The sequence below is a fragment of the Filicampus tigris genome, chromosome 9 (genome assembly GCF_054856515.1).
Source record: "Filicampus tigris isolate MCC_2025a chromosome 9, RoL_Ftig_1.0, whole genome shotgun sequence".
Lineage (NCBI taxonomy): Eukaryota > Metazoa > Chordata > Actinopteri > Syngnathiformes > Syngnathidae > Filicampus > Filicampus tigris.
Window position 1 is genome coordinate 16,565,130 of NC_141225.1, and position 16,294 is coordinate 16,581,423.

The 16,294-nt window shown below is 42.8% G+C and overlaps 3 protein-coding genes across 4 annotated transcripts; 1 reads left to right on the top strand and 2 right to left on the bottom strand.

The window, feature by feature from the left end:
• The first annotated feature begins 245 nt into the window (after positions 1-245).
• Positions 246-8,408, top strand: nelfcd (negative elongation factor complex member C/D). 2 transcript variants are annotated; one of them, XM_086040759.1, is made up of 15 exons: positions 246-305; positions 1,328-1,440; positions 1,550-1,659; positions 1,752-1,861; positions 2,435-2,542; positions 2,635-2,787; positions 2,908-3,038; positions 3,262-3,427; positions 3,615-3,749; positions 3,825-3,964; positions 4,222-4,336; positions 4,416-4,511; positions 4,585-4,725; positions 4,857-4,986; positions 5,080-8,408. In XM_086040759.1, the coding sequence occupies exons 1-15, from the start codon at positions 249-251 to the stop codon at positions 5,112-5,114; spliced, it is 1,740 nt and encodes a 579-aa protein (XP_085896885.1). In that variant the 5' UTR covers positions 246-248; the 3' UTR covers positions 5,115-8,408. The 2 variants fall into 2 exon arrangements, with proteins under 2 accessions (XP_085896885.1, XP_085896884.1); XM_086040758.1 differs by lacking the exon at positions 246-305 and adding an exon at positions 746-811 and having other exon boundaries at positions 5,080-8,407.
• ctsz (cathepsin Z) lies at positions 5,234-10,309 on the bottom strand. The gene is made up of 6 exons (XM_086040760.1): positions 9,779-10,309; positions 8,951-9,114; positions 7,843-8,022; positions 7,610-7,760; positions 6,608-6,770; positions 5,234-6,523 (listed from the first exon to the last, which is right to left on the bottom strand). The coding sequence occupies exons 1-6, from the start codon at positions 9,901-9,903 to the stop codon at positions 6,395-6,397; spliced, it is 912 nt and encodes a 303-aa protein (XP_085896886.1). The 5' UTR covers positions 9,904-10,309; the 3' UTR covers positions 5,234-6,394.
• A 575-nt stretch (positions 10,310-10,884) lies between these two features.
• On the bottom strand, positions 10,885-15,922 carry npepl1 (aminopeptidase like 1). The gene is made up of 12 exons (XM_086041884.1): positions 15,707-15,922; positions 14,697-14,882; positions 14,411-14,581; positions 14,118-14,207; positions 13,962-14,043; positions 13,398-13,540; positions 13,174-13,251; positions 12,961-13,061; positions 12,748-12,871; positions 12,468-12,644; positions 11,315-11,425; positions 10,885-11,213 (listed from the first exon to the last, which is right to left on the bottom strand). Exons 1-12 carry the CDS (start codon positions 15,854-15,856, stop codon positions 11,055-11,057), a joined length of 1,572 nt encoding a protein of 523 aa, XP_085898010.1. The 5' UTR covers positions 15,857-15,922; the 3' UTR covers positions 10,885-11,054.
• Positions 15,923-16,294: the final 372 nt, after the last annotated feature.

The window sequence follows — 16,294 nt, forward strand, 5'->3', positions numbered from 1 at the left end:
TAGTGGACATAAGCGAAATACAGTACATGTACAGTAGTCTTCAATCCCAGTGAGCTACATTGTCCCTGACAGAACAAACTCGGGGAATAGCTTAGTGGCGAGTGTTGCTTACGCCTCGCCATTTTCCTCCAGTTGTTATTAGCCACCTGGCTATCTTATTCTAACGTTTTCGCAGTGTTTCACGGCGTGAGGATACAAACTACGAGTTACTATAGTTAGTTGAATTCTACTAACCCGTTCCCGTCGACATGGACGAGGAATATTATAGCGGTCCGGGGGACTGGGAAGGCCCGGACGGTAACACGGTAAGACTTGTTGCTGTTTGGCTATTGTTAGTTAGCATGATGAATGGGAGCATCAGTGAACACCCTTTATACAACCGTCGGACATGAATATAATTGTTAAGTCCGGTGAGTTGGATGGAAGATAAAGTTAATTTGCCCGTACATGCTTATAGTATATATTCTCAACAGTGTTGGACATTCATTTAGCTTACTTCCATACAGATTCGAGCTGACCAAGATAAAAGATTTCCAAACTTTGCCCCTCCATTTGTGACCTATATAACCAGAACCAAATCATTTCGAGAGGGGAAGTAAAAACCAACTAGTTGGACAAGTGTGCACACACTCTTGTAATTGTGAATGTGGGTCTGCATTGAATTAACCAATCACATTTACTCATGTTAAATAGGAGCCAGCACACATCTGTCACCATTTGAATTGTCTCTAATTAACCACAAATACAATGCAGCTGTTCTAGTAGGATTTTTCTGACATTTTTGCCGTCACATTTTACAGCACAGGTCATGGTACGCAAAGCTTGCTGCCTATAAATCGTTCATCTGTCTGTTTTGAATGAGAACACTACTAACTGCATAGCTATGCTCAATCTGCAGTTAATAAGATACCTTTGATTTATATTTTTGGGGTTGTATTACATAATTTTCTTTTAAGATTACCACATTAATCTCGGAATTCTCTTTAATTTTCTTTTCAGTGTGATCTGCTTAGTTTGTTTGTAGACATAACGGTACTTGTTTGTAGATATCGTCAGCACTGACTTGCATTTGAAATGCACTGTGAAAAAAAATCACAAAATGTTTAATTTAGTTCATGCAACTCAACTTTATGTAGCGTGTGTTTCAGTGGTAACAAAACTTTTTACATACAACATAAAACCTTATCACAACAGAACACAACATAGAACATTAATAATATTACAAAGAATTTCTTGATGTGTCATATATGCATATACATGAACCACTTTTGCAGTACAGTACTGCACTTTGCAGAAACATAAAAACAGTATTGCCATTTTCTACCAGGAGGATGCGTATGTTGACGTCGAAAATTTGGGGAAAATCCAAGAAGATTGTCTGAAGAAATTTTCCAGCAGGGATTACATCATGGAACCTGCCATTTTCAACACCCTCAAAATGTACGCACCTGTTGGTTTTTCGTGCAATTTGTGGTAGCTTTTGGTTCGTTTGTGTCCTAAAATATGACAAGCACAATAAAGATGAGCTCGTCTTGTATTTTTGTTGCAGGTATTTCCAGGCGGGTGGTTCTCCAGAACACGTCATCCAGCTTCTGTCGGAAAACTACTCTGCCGTGGCTCAGACCGTGAACCTGTTGGCTGAGTGGCTCATCCAAATGGGTCAGTAGCTCCTCCCACCCTGCCTTTGCTTCTCCACGTTGCGAGCGCTGTGGGCCTCGTTCATTTAGCTTGAGTTGTCATGTGCCTCACAGGTGTTGAGCCTGCACAAGTACAAGAACGAGTTGAGAATCACCTGAAGAGTCTACTGATAAAGCACTTTGACCCCCAGAAGGCAGATTCCATTTTCACAGTAGAGGGCGAGGTACGATTTAACTACTAATACTGTCAAGTACTTTAATAAATATAACATAATGGCAAAAAGTCATTTTCTTGGAAAACAAAAAAAACTTAAACAAATACTAACCATATCATATTACTAGCAATTTAATTTGAGGTGTAGTTGGTATGAAGTGAAGATGCCCTGTTAGAATATGTTTGTGATGAAACCCCGATAAATCTATTGATTTATTTTGTAATATGATGTAGGCCAGCACGTGGTTAGCACGTCTACCTTTAGTCGAGAGGTCCGGGGTTCAAATCTTGACTCTGGCTTTCCTGAGTTATGAAGACCCTATGCTTGCATGTTTTTTTTTTTGTTTTTTTTTCAAACCGTTTATGTTTGTCCCTGTAAGTTGTAAAGCACACTATTTTTGAGGGTGAAAAGTTTTGAAATGGTCTAGCATGATTTTTTATTTTTTTTTTATTTATTTTTTTTTTTTTTGAACGTGAGAAAAAGCTACTACTTTAATAGGGTTGTGCTCACTTTCTCTATCCATGACGGCACAGTCAGATTGAAAAGTGTATGTTTTAATTGAGATTCAGAACATGTGTGTAGACTCCTGCTTGGCTGGAGCAGATGATTGCTCACACGACCTGGCGAGACCTCTTCTACAAGCTGGCTGAGGCTCATCCCGATTGTCTGATGCTCAACTTCACCGTGAAGGTATGATCGCAGAATTTTTTTTTTTTCTAAGTAATTTGTAGAATGGAGTGCCTCAGTCGAATTCAACTGTAAAAGAAATGTGTGTCTTATAGCTGATTTCAGACGCAGGCTACCAGGGCGAGATCACCAGTGTGTCGACGGCGTGCCAGCAGCTGGAGGTTTTCTCTCGGGTGTTGAGGACATCTTTAGCCACGCTGCTGGATGGAGGAGAGGAGAACCTAGAGAAGAACCTGCCAGAATTTGCCGTGAGGCCCATTTTGACAATTCCTAACAGTGTGTACTGTGTATATGTTGTTTAGTTTGTTCTCTCTTTTCAACTTCGGTCCTTTTACTCCTCTTATTTTTGGTTTCATGTCTCCACTTAGAAAATGGTGTGTCACGGTGAGCACACGTACCTCTTTGCTCAGGCTATGATGTCCATCCTGGCCCAGGAGGAGCAAGGCGGCTCCGCGGTGCGACGGATCGGTCAGGAGGTGCAGAAATCGGCCCACAAGAGGTAGTACTCCAAAAGGGGCTGCAAATTCCCCATTACGCAATAGAAAGCCATTTCCCAGCAATGCCGCTCGCTGTGTGTGGCCGCACACGATGCGCATGCCAAAAGTCGCCACTGCGCTGGCCAAAGCTATAGGCGCCAATTTAACACTGGCCTGAAGGTTGTCACATGAATATTGTCTGCGACGCATCTGTTTGACGTTCATTGTGTGGTCTTGTCGCTTCAGGGGCCACGATGCCAGTCAGATAACTCTGGCGCTGGGTACGGCGGCAGCCTACCCTCGTGCCTGCCAGGCGCTGGGGGCCATGTTGTCCAAAGGAGCCCTGAATCCCGCCGATATCACGGTGCTGTTTAAGATGTTCAGCAGTATGGACCCGCCTCCTGTCGAGCTGGTGAGGCAAGCCTGCACAGAATGTGACATCATAGCATAACTAGCAACTTTGAATTACCCTCCCGTTGTCATCCAGACTTTTTTTTTTGTTTGTTTGTTTGTTTCTGCCTTTTTGATGCCGTCTTTGTGAGGCAGAAGAATTAAGGCTATAGATTTATTGACTTTGACTTGACTTTGTCATTCCTCAGATCAGAGTGCCTGCTTTTCTGGACCTTTTCATGCATTCGCTGTTCAAGCCTGGCTCGAAGATCAACCAAGACCACAAACATAAATACATCCACATCCTGGCCTACGCTGCCAGCGTGGTCGAGACGTGGAAAAAGGTTTATTAAACGGCTCACGTTTGCGCTTTTAAACAGTCGCCAAGGACTGAACTGACTCCTCTGTTCTGATCCTAGAACAAGCGAGTGAACATCAACAAGGACGAGCTGAAATCGTCCTCAAAGGCCATCGAGACGGTGCACAACCTTTGCTGCAACGAAAACAAAGGCGCCACGGAGTTGGTGGCTGAGCTCGGCACGCTGTACCAGTGCATACGGTGAGTGGTAGCCCACCAGATGTAGGTTGATGCAGTCAAAACACATTTTTAAGCTCGGTGCAACAACTGCTGGTACTGCTTGGCGGTTAAAAAAAAAAAAAAAAAAAGCTAAGACAAAAGCTAATTAAAAAGTAATTAAAATGAACAGAATTTAAAAAGGAAAAACTAACTATAATAAAAAATCCCAAACTATTATATCCCTGCTAATCAACAATCAGTTGATGGCTTTGGTTGTTCTTGTATAAATGTGCACTCAGTTTCCCAGTGGTTGCCATGGGGGTTTTGAAGTGGGTGGACTGGACCGTGTCGGAGCCTCGCTACTTCCAGCTGCAAACTGATCACACGCCGGTCCACTTAGCTCTGCTGGATGAGGTACGGAGAGAGAGAGAGAGAGAGAGTTGAGGTCTTTTTCTCACAGAGAAGCTAAACGCGTCCTTCCTTTCCCCGGCAGATCTGCACGTGTCACCAGCTGCTGCACCCTCAGGTTCTCCAGCTGCTCATCAAGCTCTTTGAGACCGAACACTCGCAGCTTGATGTCATGGAGCAGGTGTGTGTTTCTTTTGCTTCCCCACTTCAGGTATTCTCAAGCGATGACACCTTTTTTTTTTTTTTCCTCCCAGTTGGAGCTCAAGAAGACCCTCCTGGACCGGATGGTTCACCTGCTGAGTCGTGGTTATGTCTTACCTGTGGTAGGCTACATTCGCAAGTGTTTGGAGAAGCTCAACACAGACATCTCCCTCATCCGCTATTTCGTCACCGAGGTAACAACATCAACGCGGAGAAGTTCTGATATTGACACATTTATATAATAACGTCACTGGAATTGAGCCCTGGTGTATAAAAATATCCAGTCTGTGAATAAAGCTGAACCGGCTTGCCTGTCCTTACAAAGGTCCTGGACGTGATCGCACCCCCATACACGTCCGACTTCGTTCAGCTCTTCCTGCCCATCTTGGAGAACGACAGCATCGCGGGAACAATCCGCACAGAAGGAGAACACGATCCCGTCGCAGAGTTCATCGGTACGTTGACAGCCAAAAAACAAAACAAAAACTAACCGAAATACTTTTGTCATCTTGATTTTGGAAACTAACTAACTTTTCCATATCTTCCAGCTCATTGCAAGTCAAATTTCATCATGATTAATTGAGGACGTTTTATACCACGAAGAGCAGATGAGGCACACCGTTTTGGACTGACCGGTCCGATGATGCAACTTGGGACATTCGCGGCCATTGCGGGCAACTTGGGAGCCGCGAGAGATGCAGATTCAGTACAGCTCCATTTATTTCAGCACAGTGAGTGAGAAGGCTACACAGCATCATCACATTTAAGACTGACATATTGTTGGCAGAATCATGGTGTGAAAAGACCAGTCACAACTTTCATATTGTAAAGGCACGCTCTCATCACCTGTTGTAGAACTCGCAGCAGCAGAAAGTGACAGTGGCTACGTGCACATGGGCAAAATTTCTGTAATTGAATCAGAGTTCGCGTTAGAATTATGATCGGATGTACTGTTTTCATGGACACTAAAAATATTGGTCCGATTAGGACTTGCGTGTTCGTGCATCACACTTTCAATTGGAACAAATTATTTTGACGTGCGCAGATTGACCAAATGTACCGGAAATAGTAGAAGAAGAAGCCGTAGCGACTTCCGTGTCAACAAAACATCGCTCCGTCCATTTCTACTTTTTTATTATTTTGCGTATTTTTCCCTTTTTGTGCTGTCACGTCGAGTTAAAACTTCCTAATGGAGCTGTGCCGCTGAGTCTTTCAGTCGCTCTGCTTCTTTTTTTTTCTTTCAAACTTTGACTCGTACAACCAACAATATAACACTCACTCTGCTTCTACTAGCTTCCGGGACTAACAGAAACGCATATGCTGACGTCATAGACATGCGCGGTAAAGACGTTTTGTTCCAAAATGTCCGACTTTTTTCATGCGCACCGATCGGACTAACAATCCACAAGCTACCTCTCTCGTTCGGAATAAAATCTTGATCGGAATGAGCTTGATCGCGTCCGAATATTCCGAATGGGATGTGTACATGAAGCATTTTTTTTCCCCCCTGATTAGGCCTTTAATCCGTACATAAATGTGTCCATGTAAACGTAGCCAGTGGTTCAGCATGCATTTTTAAATATGTTGCTTATTTTTTTTATTTTAAGATGTAAACAAGCGTTTTGTGATTTTTTATTTTTTTATTTTTTTTTTTAAGTCTGCCTGTATTTTCTATTGTGTGGGAATTTTACTACTGTGGCCATTGTCTGATTGTGATCATGTAAAAAAAAAAAAAAAAAATTGTATAACAGCCTGCACATCTGAAAATCAAAACATTTGGCACTCGTAAGTTAAAAATACATTTCACGCAGAAAAAGAATGACATGTTCCCTTAAAACCGGATCCATAGAGTCCTGGTGTGATTTAGACTAGGTAGTCTTTAGGAACTATGGGGTCTCCGTAGGCACAGTCCTTCTCCAGTGCCAGGTTGTAGGAACTTCCACTTCCTCCCTTGTAGGCGCTGGTGACGATCCTGAGCCAGCCCTTCTCACCCTGGCGGCAACACGAAACATTTCAACACGATGCCACCACATGCGCTAATAATTGTACGTTGTAGCTCCTGAGACGAGCGCTTACCCAAGGCTCTCCCCAGGAGTTCCGTACGATCCAGTACTCCACGCCGTTCTCCACTCCCCATCCCGCCACTGACACGATGTGGTTCAAAAAGGCCTCTTCGACGTACTCGGAGTAGATGCCGCCCTTGTACTTGTCTAGTTTCTCTGTTGCCATGATACCACAGCTAAAAGCACAAATGTCCCTAATCACTCGCAAATAATATGCTACAATGATCTTGCTCTTGGATTGCTTATAGGTGTGTTTTAATCCATTTCAATATGTCGGAAGACTGTTTATTTCATCACAGTAGTTCAATTCAAAAAGTCAAACTCATTATACAGATTCACCAATTTACCCCCCCCCCCTTAGAAAAAAAACTAAACAAATGACACCGCATCACAAAATTCTGAATACATGCAGAAAATGATTCTGCTCGTGTTGTCGGTGTCTTAGCAGGAATATTTTATATTTCGTTTGATCATTTAGTCTAATTTCGTCCAGGCTTTTATCTTGATTTGCATCTTTCCAATCTAGTTTGTAATCATTGTCTGTATAATGCACATTGCACATGAGACTTTCCTTGTGTAGAATAGTGCGCTACAAATAAACTTCACCTTTTCATTCCAAAAAGTATTTTCTGATGTTTAACGCATGCGTATGACAGCGTTGCCCCCGATATTTGCGGGGTAGGGCGACTGAGCCCTCTATGAACAGCACAAATCTTCAAGTAGTTGACGCCCCCACAGGAAGCTCCTAAAATTACTTTGACATAGTTCCTGGGTGCCAAAAAATACTTTTACACCACTTTGGCCCACACACACAATAATAGCAAATAGATAAGAATTTCTTCAAATAACGTAGGGTATGTTTAGAAAAAAAACAAAGAAACACTGTTTATGAATTTCACAACTTTTCTATGATATTCAAATGTCTTGTGATAAACCAGTACAAGCAAAAGCTCCATAAGGACACTTGCGACGTTTCCCAGTTTAACTGGCAGCTTTCAGTAATTATTCAACTAACCTGATTGGTCCTTTGTCGTAGATCTCGGCCATCATCTTCTCCCTCCCGCTGACCTCCCCGTAATCACCCACCTTCCACAGGGTGTAGTTCTTCACAATATTGCATACGTTGAAGGTGGTGCAGGTGCCGCACTGGTTGAAGGGTTTACATTCTACGGAGCAGGGACGGCAGAATGTGAGACTGGTCCGCTCGGGCGCGCTCGCTCGGTCGCTCTCACTCTGAGGGAGCCTCACCTTGGTCTTTGGCCTGGTAGTTATTGCACGTCTCGTCCGGGATGCCGTGGGTGTTGGCGTATTCCCACACTGCGCCATGTTCGCCGCCGTGGCAAGAGCCGGCTCCTGCGCAGTCCACCACGTGCTGCACGGAGAGGTAGGCGGACGGCCACGCCCCTTGCCGCTGAATATTGATGCGATCTGGGCATCAACGTAAAAAAAAAAAAAGACTGGTGAAAATGCCTCGACTGTAACTTTAGCCAGCGCAACTTCCTTGATTAATACGGTAGTTTCTTGTATCAAATTACCTAACCTTTAAAGGGCATGTCAAAAATGTTTCTACAATATGTTGAATGCGGTCCCACTGGTCAAACACGGTAGTCTAATTCAAATTTAAGTACATTTTTTTTTTGCCACTTGCTGTTGACTGAAAGTCACCTCACAGTGCTGAAGGGCTCAGCTTGCAAACATCACATGACCGAACCCAGAAAACAGGTGAGCCATGATTGGTCGTTACTTGTTATGTGTGTCATTATGGAGTAATAGGAGACATTTAAGTGACACAAATATTCACAAAAATCAAAAATGCTGCGGCCTGGACATAATTTGACATTCTTCATTGTTAAATATTGCCGTAGAAAAATGTTACCATCAAAGTCAATGATCTACTTGTTTCTTTACACAAAAATCTTGTTTTCTCCACTTTTTAGTCAGTGTTTTGGTGAATTCTTCTGCTGATTACTAAAGAATGGAAAAAGAGAAAAACAATCGTTTTTTTCTGGTTAAAGAAGAGTTGCAGTGAATGAGTAAAGGGGCGTGGCCCAGTGAGTGACGTCAAGAGCTGGAGTTGGCGTGTACTGGTTCGGCAAGTCTACATGAGCGTCTGGGAATGAGTTGTGACCTAAAGCAGCTCATTGCCAGCGTTCTCATTTTGTATGCGTGTATAGGACTATTGGTCCATTCAATACACGGATGAAAGCGCATCGGTGAGTGTGGTTGTCCTTGCGCACACGCCAGTATCATAATTGCTATTTTTTAGTTTATAATTTTGGTGAAAAATGTAAAAAGTGAAATTGGATAATAGCAATGACAACGTGTGACACAAAGGGAGGATGTTTATGTGTCGAACCTGCCATTGCGCTGGTGCTGCCGTGAGCCCAACATGAGCCGCAGTACTGAGGAATGTGTTGATTGCGGGTGGTGCTGACATAGTTGATACCACCAACGTTCCTCCAGTCCCATGACTTGGGCAGATCAGAGATGTTTAAATACTCGTGAGGTCGAGGCGAGGTCCTGAAAAGACAAACACGCAGGCTGAATTTCAGCTCTTATATCCCTAAATATGGCTACTCCTCCAGAAGAGGAACAATGTTTTTGTGGTTTCTTGCAAAATCAGATATGCAGATTCAGCAAAACTACAGGTTTGTGTGTGAAACAGACAGTTAAAGGAGACATGGACATTGGACAGTGAGGACAAATGAAGTCGACGATTAAAAAAATCTACAAATTTTGTAATTTACACTGATTTGTATAGGGTTTTTTTAAGACAACTGTAGAGACTACCGTAAAGTTTACACACACCCTGAATAATAAATCATTTTTTCCCATACATTTATATTGCCCTTTAAGACACAGAAAAACACCCTCACCGATGTGCTGTAAGAAAAAAAAATGCATCAAATTTCCTCATTTGTGTTTCCGCACTGTCCATGAAATCTGTTTACCTCCCGAAATGATGAAACAAATCATTACCCAATTTAATTATTAAATATTTAATTCAATTTTTCCATCGCTTTTATAAACATAAACGCAGCTTTTCGTACATATATTTGATGTATTTCATGTAGCGGTTTCCTGTGACGGCCCTTCTAACTCGTGACTGCCGCCGCGCTGTTTTTGACGTTGGCCATGTCACACAACTATCTCGCATTATTTTGTTTCACAATCTCAAACTTACCTCTTTCCGAAACCGTTTCTCCTCGGTGTGGGTGCATAGCAGGGCTCTTCGTTGTTAAAATACAGTCCAGCTGACACAGCAGAGAACAGGACGGAAAATAAAACGACGGACGCTGTGTTCGCCATTTGGGAAAAGCAAGCCGCTTTACCGGTAACTTTTTACTGACTTGTTTACGTCAATGGCTCAATCCAGTATCCACACTTGCACTCCTACGTTCTTCGACGAAGTGCACACGTAATCGAAGTGCACGAATGGTTCGAGGGCGCAGGTTACAAGTGTAAAAAAAAAAAAAAAATGCAGAATCGGGACACTTCGGTGACGTCATCGACGTATGCCCAGCGTCGGCGAGTATGGTGGCACGGGTTGTTGTTTTGGCAATTTTGCAGTTTAAAGTTATATTAAAACGTCAGTAAAGTACTGTAGTAGTAGAGTAAAACCCGGTATTGGTCTTTTAGTCAATGGGAGCTATGACTTCATTATTTGGACTATTTGCGGCTCCTGCACGATTTGCAGCGCACGCGCATAAGGTTGCCAAGTACGGCAGCTAAATTAGGACAAATTACGTAGGTAAACGGTCAATTATAAAACATGCACTTACACATATTCATAGGGGGGCCCAATTGGTAGGGCCTACATACTCGTACCCTCCGCGGGGGTAAGTGAAGGGCGCAAGGGTGCAAGTGAGGGTATTGGACTGGGCCATTGTCGCCTGACAACCTCAGGGTGTCAGATGGACTAGTCGGACTACAGCGCCGACTAGTGGCTTGGAGAACACCCTCGCTTTCTGGGTTGAGGGTGCAAGACTGCTGTGTGAGTTAAATGACTGATTTTACTTCTTTTCTGATAACTTAGATCGACTGACACCAAAAACCTGTAACAAAATACATACTATGAAATTGAAATATACCTGTAAAGAAAACCCCATCACACAATTATACACACACATGATTATACTTTACTTCATAATTTGGTATCTTTAAAATAAAAAATAATTTTAAAAAGTCCAACAAGCACTCAATTTGCCCTACTGTTACACAGGACTATTTCATTTACTGTGCTGTAACGATATTCTAATAGTGGTGAATAGAGCTCAGGCGACATAGCCATGCATTTCATGTCTTTTATTCAGTGAAGTCAAATGTAATCAAACAGAGGGCAGACTTACAAGTTTAAAACACATTAACCCAAAAGTGAATGAGCACTTGCTTCGACAGTTTTAGGTGCGTGGCGGTGGCAGCAGAGTGGTCCAGAGCTTGCGAGAGCATCATTGTGTCTCCTACACCAGCCTTCTCCTTTTGCAGTCTTGCTCCATCTGCTCTTCTAACATGTTAGAGGCAGCACCCAAAGGAGACACTTGCTTGAGCATGGAGTCATCAGAAGCCTGACCGAACAAGGCCATCAGCAAAGCCACGCCGAATCCTGTGGCTCGCTCCCCCTGCCAAACCAAGTATAGGGCCTCACGCTTAACAACATGCAACACTGAGAGTCATCGTCTGGTTGTCCAATCTCAGGCCATTTGAAACTGTTGGTACTCACAGCGTGAACGGGAGAGGCGATGTCAACGTGAACCCACACACCGGGCCAATCAAAGCCCAAGTGCGACACGATGAAGAGGCCAGCGCACGAGCTCTGAGCGTTCTCACGGTCCTGACAAATTGAAACGCAAGCATTACCAATTTCAAGGGTTCTTATGACACAACCAATATTTAAAATACAGTCACACCTAAAATGGAACGCTAACCAAAATCACACAATTAGGAACCAAATGATAAATTCCTCAAAGGGTATGTGGATTTTTCTAGTTTTCCTAGGATGGCAAAGATGAAAAATGAAGGCTTGCACAAAACACTACCTGGATTATTATTTTTTTGGGTGGTCACAGCCTGACAAATGTTCATTTTCAAAATAAAGGTTTTGTTGATCGACCACTAATCGTTTCATCATCTAAATCAGGAACAGGAAACTGGCGGCCCGCGACCACACTGTGAGCTGCCCCGTGAATAATTTTTTTTTTTTTAACAAACCTTAAAAATTATTCAATTAAACATTCAACATACTTAACAAATCCTTGAAAAACTGGGGGAGAAATATATATATATATTTTTTTAATTTGCAAATACGCCCAATTGCTGAACTGCAAACATGCAGGGGTACATTGTAGTTTTAAGTTGTCACCAATCACCACCAGGTGGCAGACATTTCTTAGTTGCACTTACACTTTATACTGCCCTATGCTACAACAAAAGTAGGCATAATAATTGTTTGCGGATTTGCAATGACATGCAGGACAGACATAGTACCTCAATAACATTAAAATTAAAGTGAGTTTATTTTTGTGGAGAGGAAAAAAAAAATGAATGTATTTAAGGTTTGTTTCTTGTTCAGAAGTTCTGTGCCATCCTTTTATGATAATTTTTATGCAAGAGAGCCCTTTACTCTGGAATTTTTTACACTATATGGTGATTTTGTTGTTCGCTTCAAACACTTTGCTGTTGGGTTAGGATAGTGGACCTTTTATATATGCACTGAATAATGTTTTATCAAAAATGAGATGTATTAACGTTTGCGTATATTTGCACGATTTGCATGTATGCGCTCATTTTGTCCATATTTAAAATGTGGCCCCTCCCAGTAGCACTGATGAAACTGTATTTTTTTAGGGTTTAGTTGCAGCCTGTGTCCTACTCACAGCCACTGAATTTTTCATGTCAGCGAGAGCAGAAGCGAATTCGGTGAAGTGCAGCTCGGGGCAGTAAACCAGAGGGTGGGCAAGGTCGCCGCTGCTGCGCCCAGCACGCACGCACGCCGTTTCCCACTGCTCGCTGTTAGTCATCACGGCTGCGTGGTGCTTTCCAGTGGAAATCCCCTACAAAACCAAAAATAAACAAACAAACAAAAAAAAGACTGTCAATGTTGACTTGCTGTCTCAAGGTCTACCTTTATTTAAAAAATGAGACTGTTTACCATACCTGTGCACCTGTCAGCGTGGCCATATCCAGAATAATATCAGCAGAGAGATCTTTGCTAGCGTACACCACTCCATCAGCCAGCACCAACCTTCCCTCTGCATCAGTGTTGTTGATCTCCACAGTCCTTAAAAGTCATTTAGAACCAAGCTTAGTTTGTGTTCGGCTTTCAGCACACTTGAACTGGTCTCGCCTTGATGAATGAAACGCGCTCACTTCCCAGAGTAGAGTGTGTGGATATCATCGGGCCGCGTGGCTGTGGGTCCGACGGCGTTCTCTGCCAGGCAAAAGACGGCGTGGAGGTTATCCTTGAAGCCCTGCGACACAGACGACAGCGGGAGTTTGTCACTGAGGTCCCAACAACCTCTCAGAGTCACAGAAGCGAGGGAGACCAGCGACAGAGTTTAACACCCGTCACAGGTAGCTCACCTGTTTGATGGTAGCTTGAAAAGCTCCCAAGATGGCGGCAGCTCCTCCACAGTCTCTCTTCATGCCTGGCATTGTGGTCTAGACCAAATCCAGACAAAAAGCAGAATTGAGTACACTCTCTCGTAAAAACTTGAAGGACGTTGCCTTTGTAAATACATACAGGTACATACATATGTTAGCAAACATTTACCTAAAATAAAAAAAACAAAAAAACAAACAAGTACCTTCCCCTTGATGCTGAGACCTCCAGTGTCATACACGATGCCTTTGCCCACCCATGCAATGGTCTGAGTGGCGCCATCTGGTGTGTGGCTCAAGACTGCTAATGCAGGAGGATTCTCAGCTGCCTTGCCAACACCATAAATACCTACAAGGACACATCTATGCCTCAGTCCGCAATACACTTTGGGATCACAAATATTACAGTTAATGTTTACGGATGATATTACCCTTGGTTTCAATAAAAGTCATTGCGCTGCTCTCAAAGTTAAAGTTCAATTTCAATTTGACTAGCAAAGAAGACAAGCACCCAAGTGAAAGTAGATGACAGTGACTTTGGATATCTGAGTTGGGAAGGTTGGTCCACTTTTCGATACTTTGCAAAAATAAAACACTAAACGGTTTAACTCTTCCCCTGCCACCATCGTGCAACAATATGTCCAAAAGTGACAGAGGCACAAAGAGAAGTGATGACGAATTGATCTCGGCATTTTTCAAAAAACTATCATGAATAATACAAATAGTTTCTACAAAACACCCAGTCCACGAGATAATCACGGACACGTTACCTCCAAAGCCTTTTTCTTTCAGCTCCTCTCCACGAATAATCACAGGAGTTATGCCGAGTTCACTCCCCACTGTTTTGATTTCCTGAAAAACACAGGGGGGGGCCCTTCATTGTCTTTGACAGATTGACACACGCTGCAGTTGTTGGTTTTCCTCACATCCAAGAAGTGGTCTGTGTTCATCTCGTTACACGGCGTGTCCACAATGCGAGCTGCCAATCGCACGCCGTCTGCAGCATTGGATAGACACTGGAAAAAAAAAAGAAAAAAGAAAGGCAACATGTTTCTCCGCACGTCTTCAATGGTAACATCAATATCTTATTTTCACAAATCAATGCTATAGATCAGTCCAAATTGCCCTAACAAATGGCAAGTGATCAAAATAAATAAACGTCCCACATCCACTATATGAAGAAAGAGGCTAAATAAGATGAGCACAATGCAGTCAGGACCTCAAGCTCGGCCTCATCCATCCGGTTGTTGTCTTGGCCGACAATCACAAACTCGACAGCGACGTGCTTCTTCTCGGTCCTGCGCGAGGATGCGGAGCGGCGAGAGAAGATGGGGAACGCTCTGGAAATGGCACAGGCTGACGCAAACACGTCTGCGTGCTCGCACACCATCTACAGAGGCAACACACACACACGTCAAACATCTCCAGTCACTGGACAAAACTGATTTTAGACCTGATAGATTAGAACTGATAAGTTTGAAGAAGATGCGGCGCCAAGTACTGACCACGATGCAGCGGTTGTTCCCTCCAGGCAGACACGAGCGGACCAGACGGGAAATAAAGTGGGCAGAGGAGGGGCTGTTGTGCCTGCTGACCCGCGAAGGAATGGCAGCCACTGCTGCATAGTTGAGGTACAGAGGACAGCTGTCCGTGGGCTTGGGGCTCAAAGTATTCAGTGCAGCCTGCCAAATCTGGGGAAAAAAAAAAAAAAAACACTACTCATCACTACTTCATTTCACATGACAGGAGTTATGTTGCAAGAAAAAAAAAAAGCAACCGTAAGCTATTGGACTTGTATCCCCCAAAATTTGGGAAACCTTGTCACGTTGTTAATATAATTTCTAAAAACATGCGCAAAGACTAGGAAAAATGTAGTGCTGAATTGCGGAATGTCTTTAATGGCTAAGCAGCTTTTAGTGCAATACTTTTGCAAGGTACTGTACAGGTTAGGAATAAGGCGAATCTCATTCGGCACCAAGTATTCGTGCTGTTGAAAATAAACAGTGAATTAAAGCAGTTCTGAGTATTTAAAGAATAACCACATAAGGTAATGAGTGCCAGAAATCCTTGATCACAAATCCACTTTTATAGCCCATGTTACACAATCAGCACAGATTCCTTCCACAGGATTTTTACTACCCATTTTCAAAGAAAAGTTCCTCCACTAAATTCATTAAAAAAAACACTGTCTATACTTATAAGCACGTTAAGCTTATTAAATGACGTTTACATGTCGATATGGAAGAGATGAACTCCTTACGTGAATGAAGCAATTAAATGCCTCAGCTCGGTTGAAAATACAAGCATTTATTCCAAACTAGATTTTTCTAGTCAGTGATAAAATAATTGAAAATGGGGCGTCTAGAGTGTAAAGCGTTTTGCAAGTGGTGTATTCTTGAAGTTATCTGAAAATACTGAGCGGCTAGTGTGCGAGTCACTTAGGTTAGCTCGCCGTGTTAGCTAAGCCTAAGTATTAGCATTAGCAAGCAGTCATTGTCATCCACGTACGCGTTACCTCTTTGCTGACAACAGACTGGAGTTTGCCTTTGATTTGACCCCAGTCAACTTGTTGAAGGTTGGCATGCTGTCCGATAATCAAAATCGGGCGACTCTGTGGCTCGGAGTCACCGGCAGACGCCTTGAACTCCAACACCACGTTCGCCATTTTTGGGACTAGCTAGTTAATGTGCACTTTGTGCAGCTAATGTTTCCATAGCGGAAGCAGTGCCGGCGACGGTAGCCGCGATAGGACAATATAGATTAAACCGTGACTTTAAAAAAAACAATCTTTGTCGTCAACAATATCAACAGTTTAGTTTTATATCACATAACGAGAGGACTTTAATACATAGACAATAACGTTTACATTATGTTGGGACTATTTACAAATTACATCTAATACTTCAAGTGTGGGATGTATTAGGATGTGGGAGCTTACATGCGACAACGTGGAACAAAAGTTACCAATTATCTAATATTACGTTTTTTAAATTACTATAATACAACATATGTGTAAAAGTATATTACATATTGAAATATTTTGTTTTAAATAAATAGACATATTTTGACTTTTTTTGTAACCTGGTCTCTGAACGACCTGGCC

What these genes read in the sequence shown, in the direction of transcription:
- ctsz (XM_086040760.1), bottom strand. Translation starts at nt 9,903, where the DNA reads ATGGCGAACACAGCGTCCGTCGTTTTATTTTCCGTCCTGTTCTCTGCT. An exon ending in AGAAACGGTTTCGGAAAGAG is followed by an intron (nt 9,115 to 9,778) that starts GTAAGTTTGAGA and finishes TTGTCTTTTCAG; the next exon opens with GACCTCGCCTCGACCTCACG. An exon ending in CAGCACCAGCGCAATGGCAG is followed by an intron (nt 8,023 to 8,950) that starts GTTCGACACATA and finishes GTTGATGCCCAG; the next exon opens with ATCGCATCAATATTCAGCGG.
- npepl1 (XM_086041884.1), bottom strand. Translation starts at nt 15,856, where the DNA reads ATGGCGAACGTGGTGTTGGAGTTCAAGGCGTCTGCCGGTGACTCCGAG. An exon ending in TGGATGAGGCCGAGCTTGAG is followed by an intron (nt 14,208 to 14,410) that starts GTCCTGACTGCA and finishes TTTTTTTTCCAG; the next exon opens with TGTCTATCCAATGCTGCAGA. An exon ending in GTCTCAGCATCAAGGGGAAG is followed by an intron (nt 13,252 to 13,397) that starts GTACTTGTTTGT and finishes GATTTGGTCTAG; the next exon opens with ACCACAATGCCAGGCATGAA.
- nelfcd (XM_086040759.1), top strand. Translation starts at nt 249, where the DNA reads ATGGACGAGGAATATTATAGCGGTCCGGGGGACTGGGAAGGCCCGGAC. An exon ending in TGGTCGAGACGTGGAAAAAG is followed by an intron (nt 3,750 to 3,824) that starts GTTTATTAAACG and finishes TTCTGATCCTAG; the next exon opens with AACAAGCGAGTGAACATCAA. An exon ending in ACGCTGTACCAGTGCATACG is followed by an intron (nt 3,965 to 4,221) that starts GTGAGTGGTAGC and finishes ATGTGCACTCAG; the next exon opens with TTTCCCAGTGGTTGCCATGG.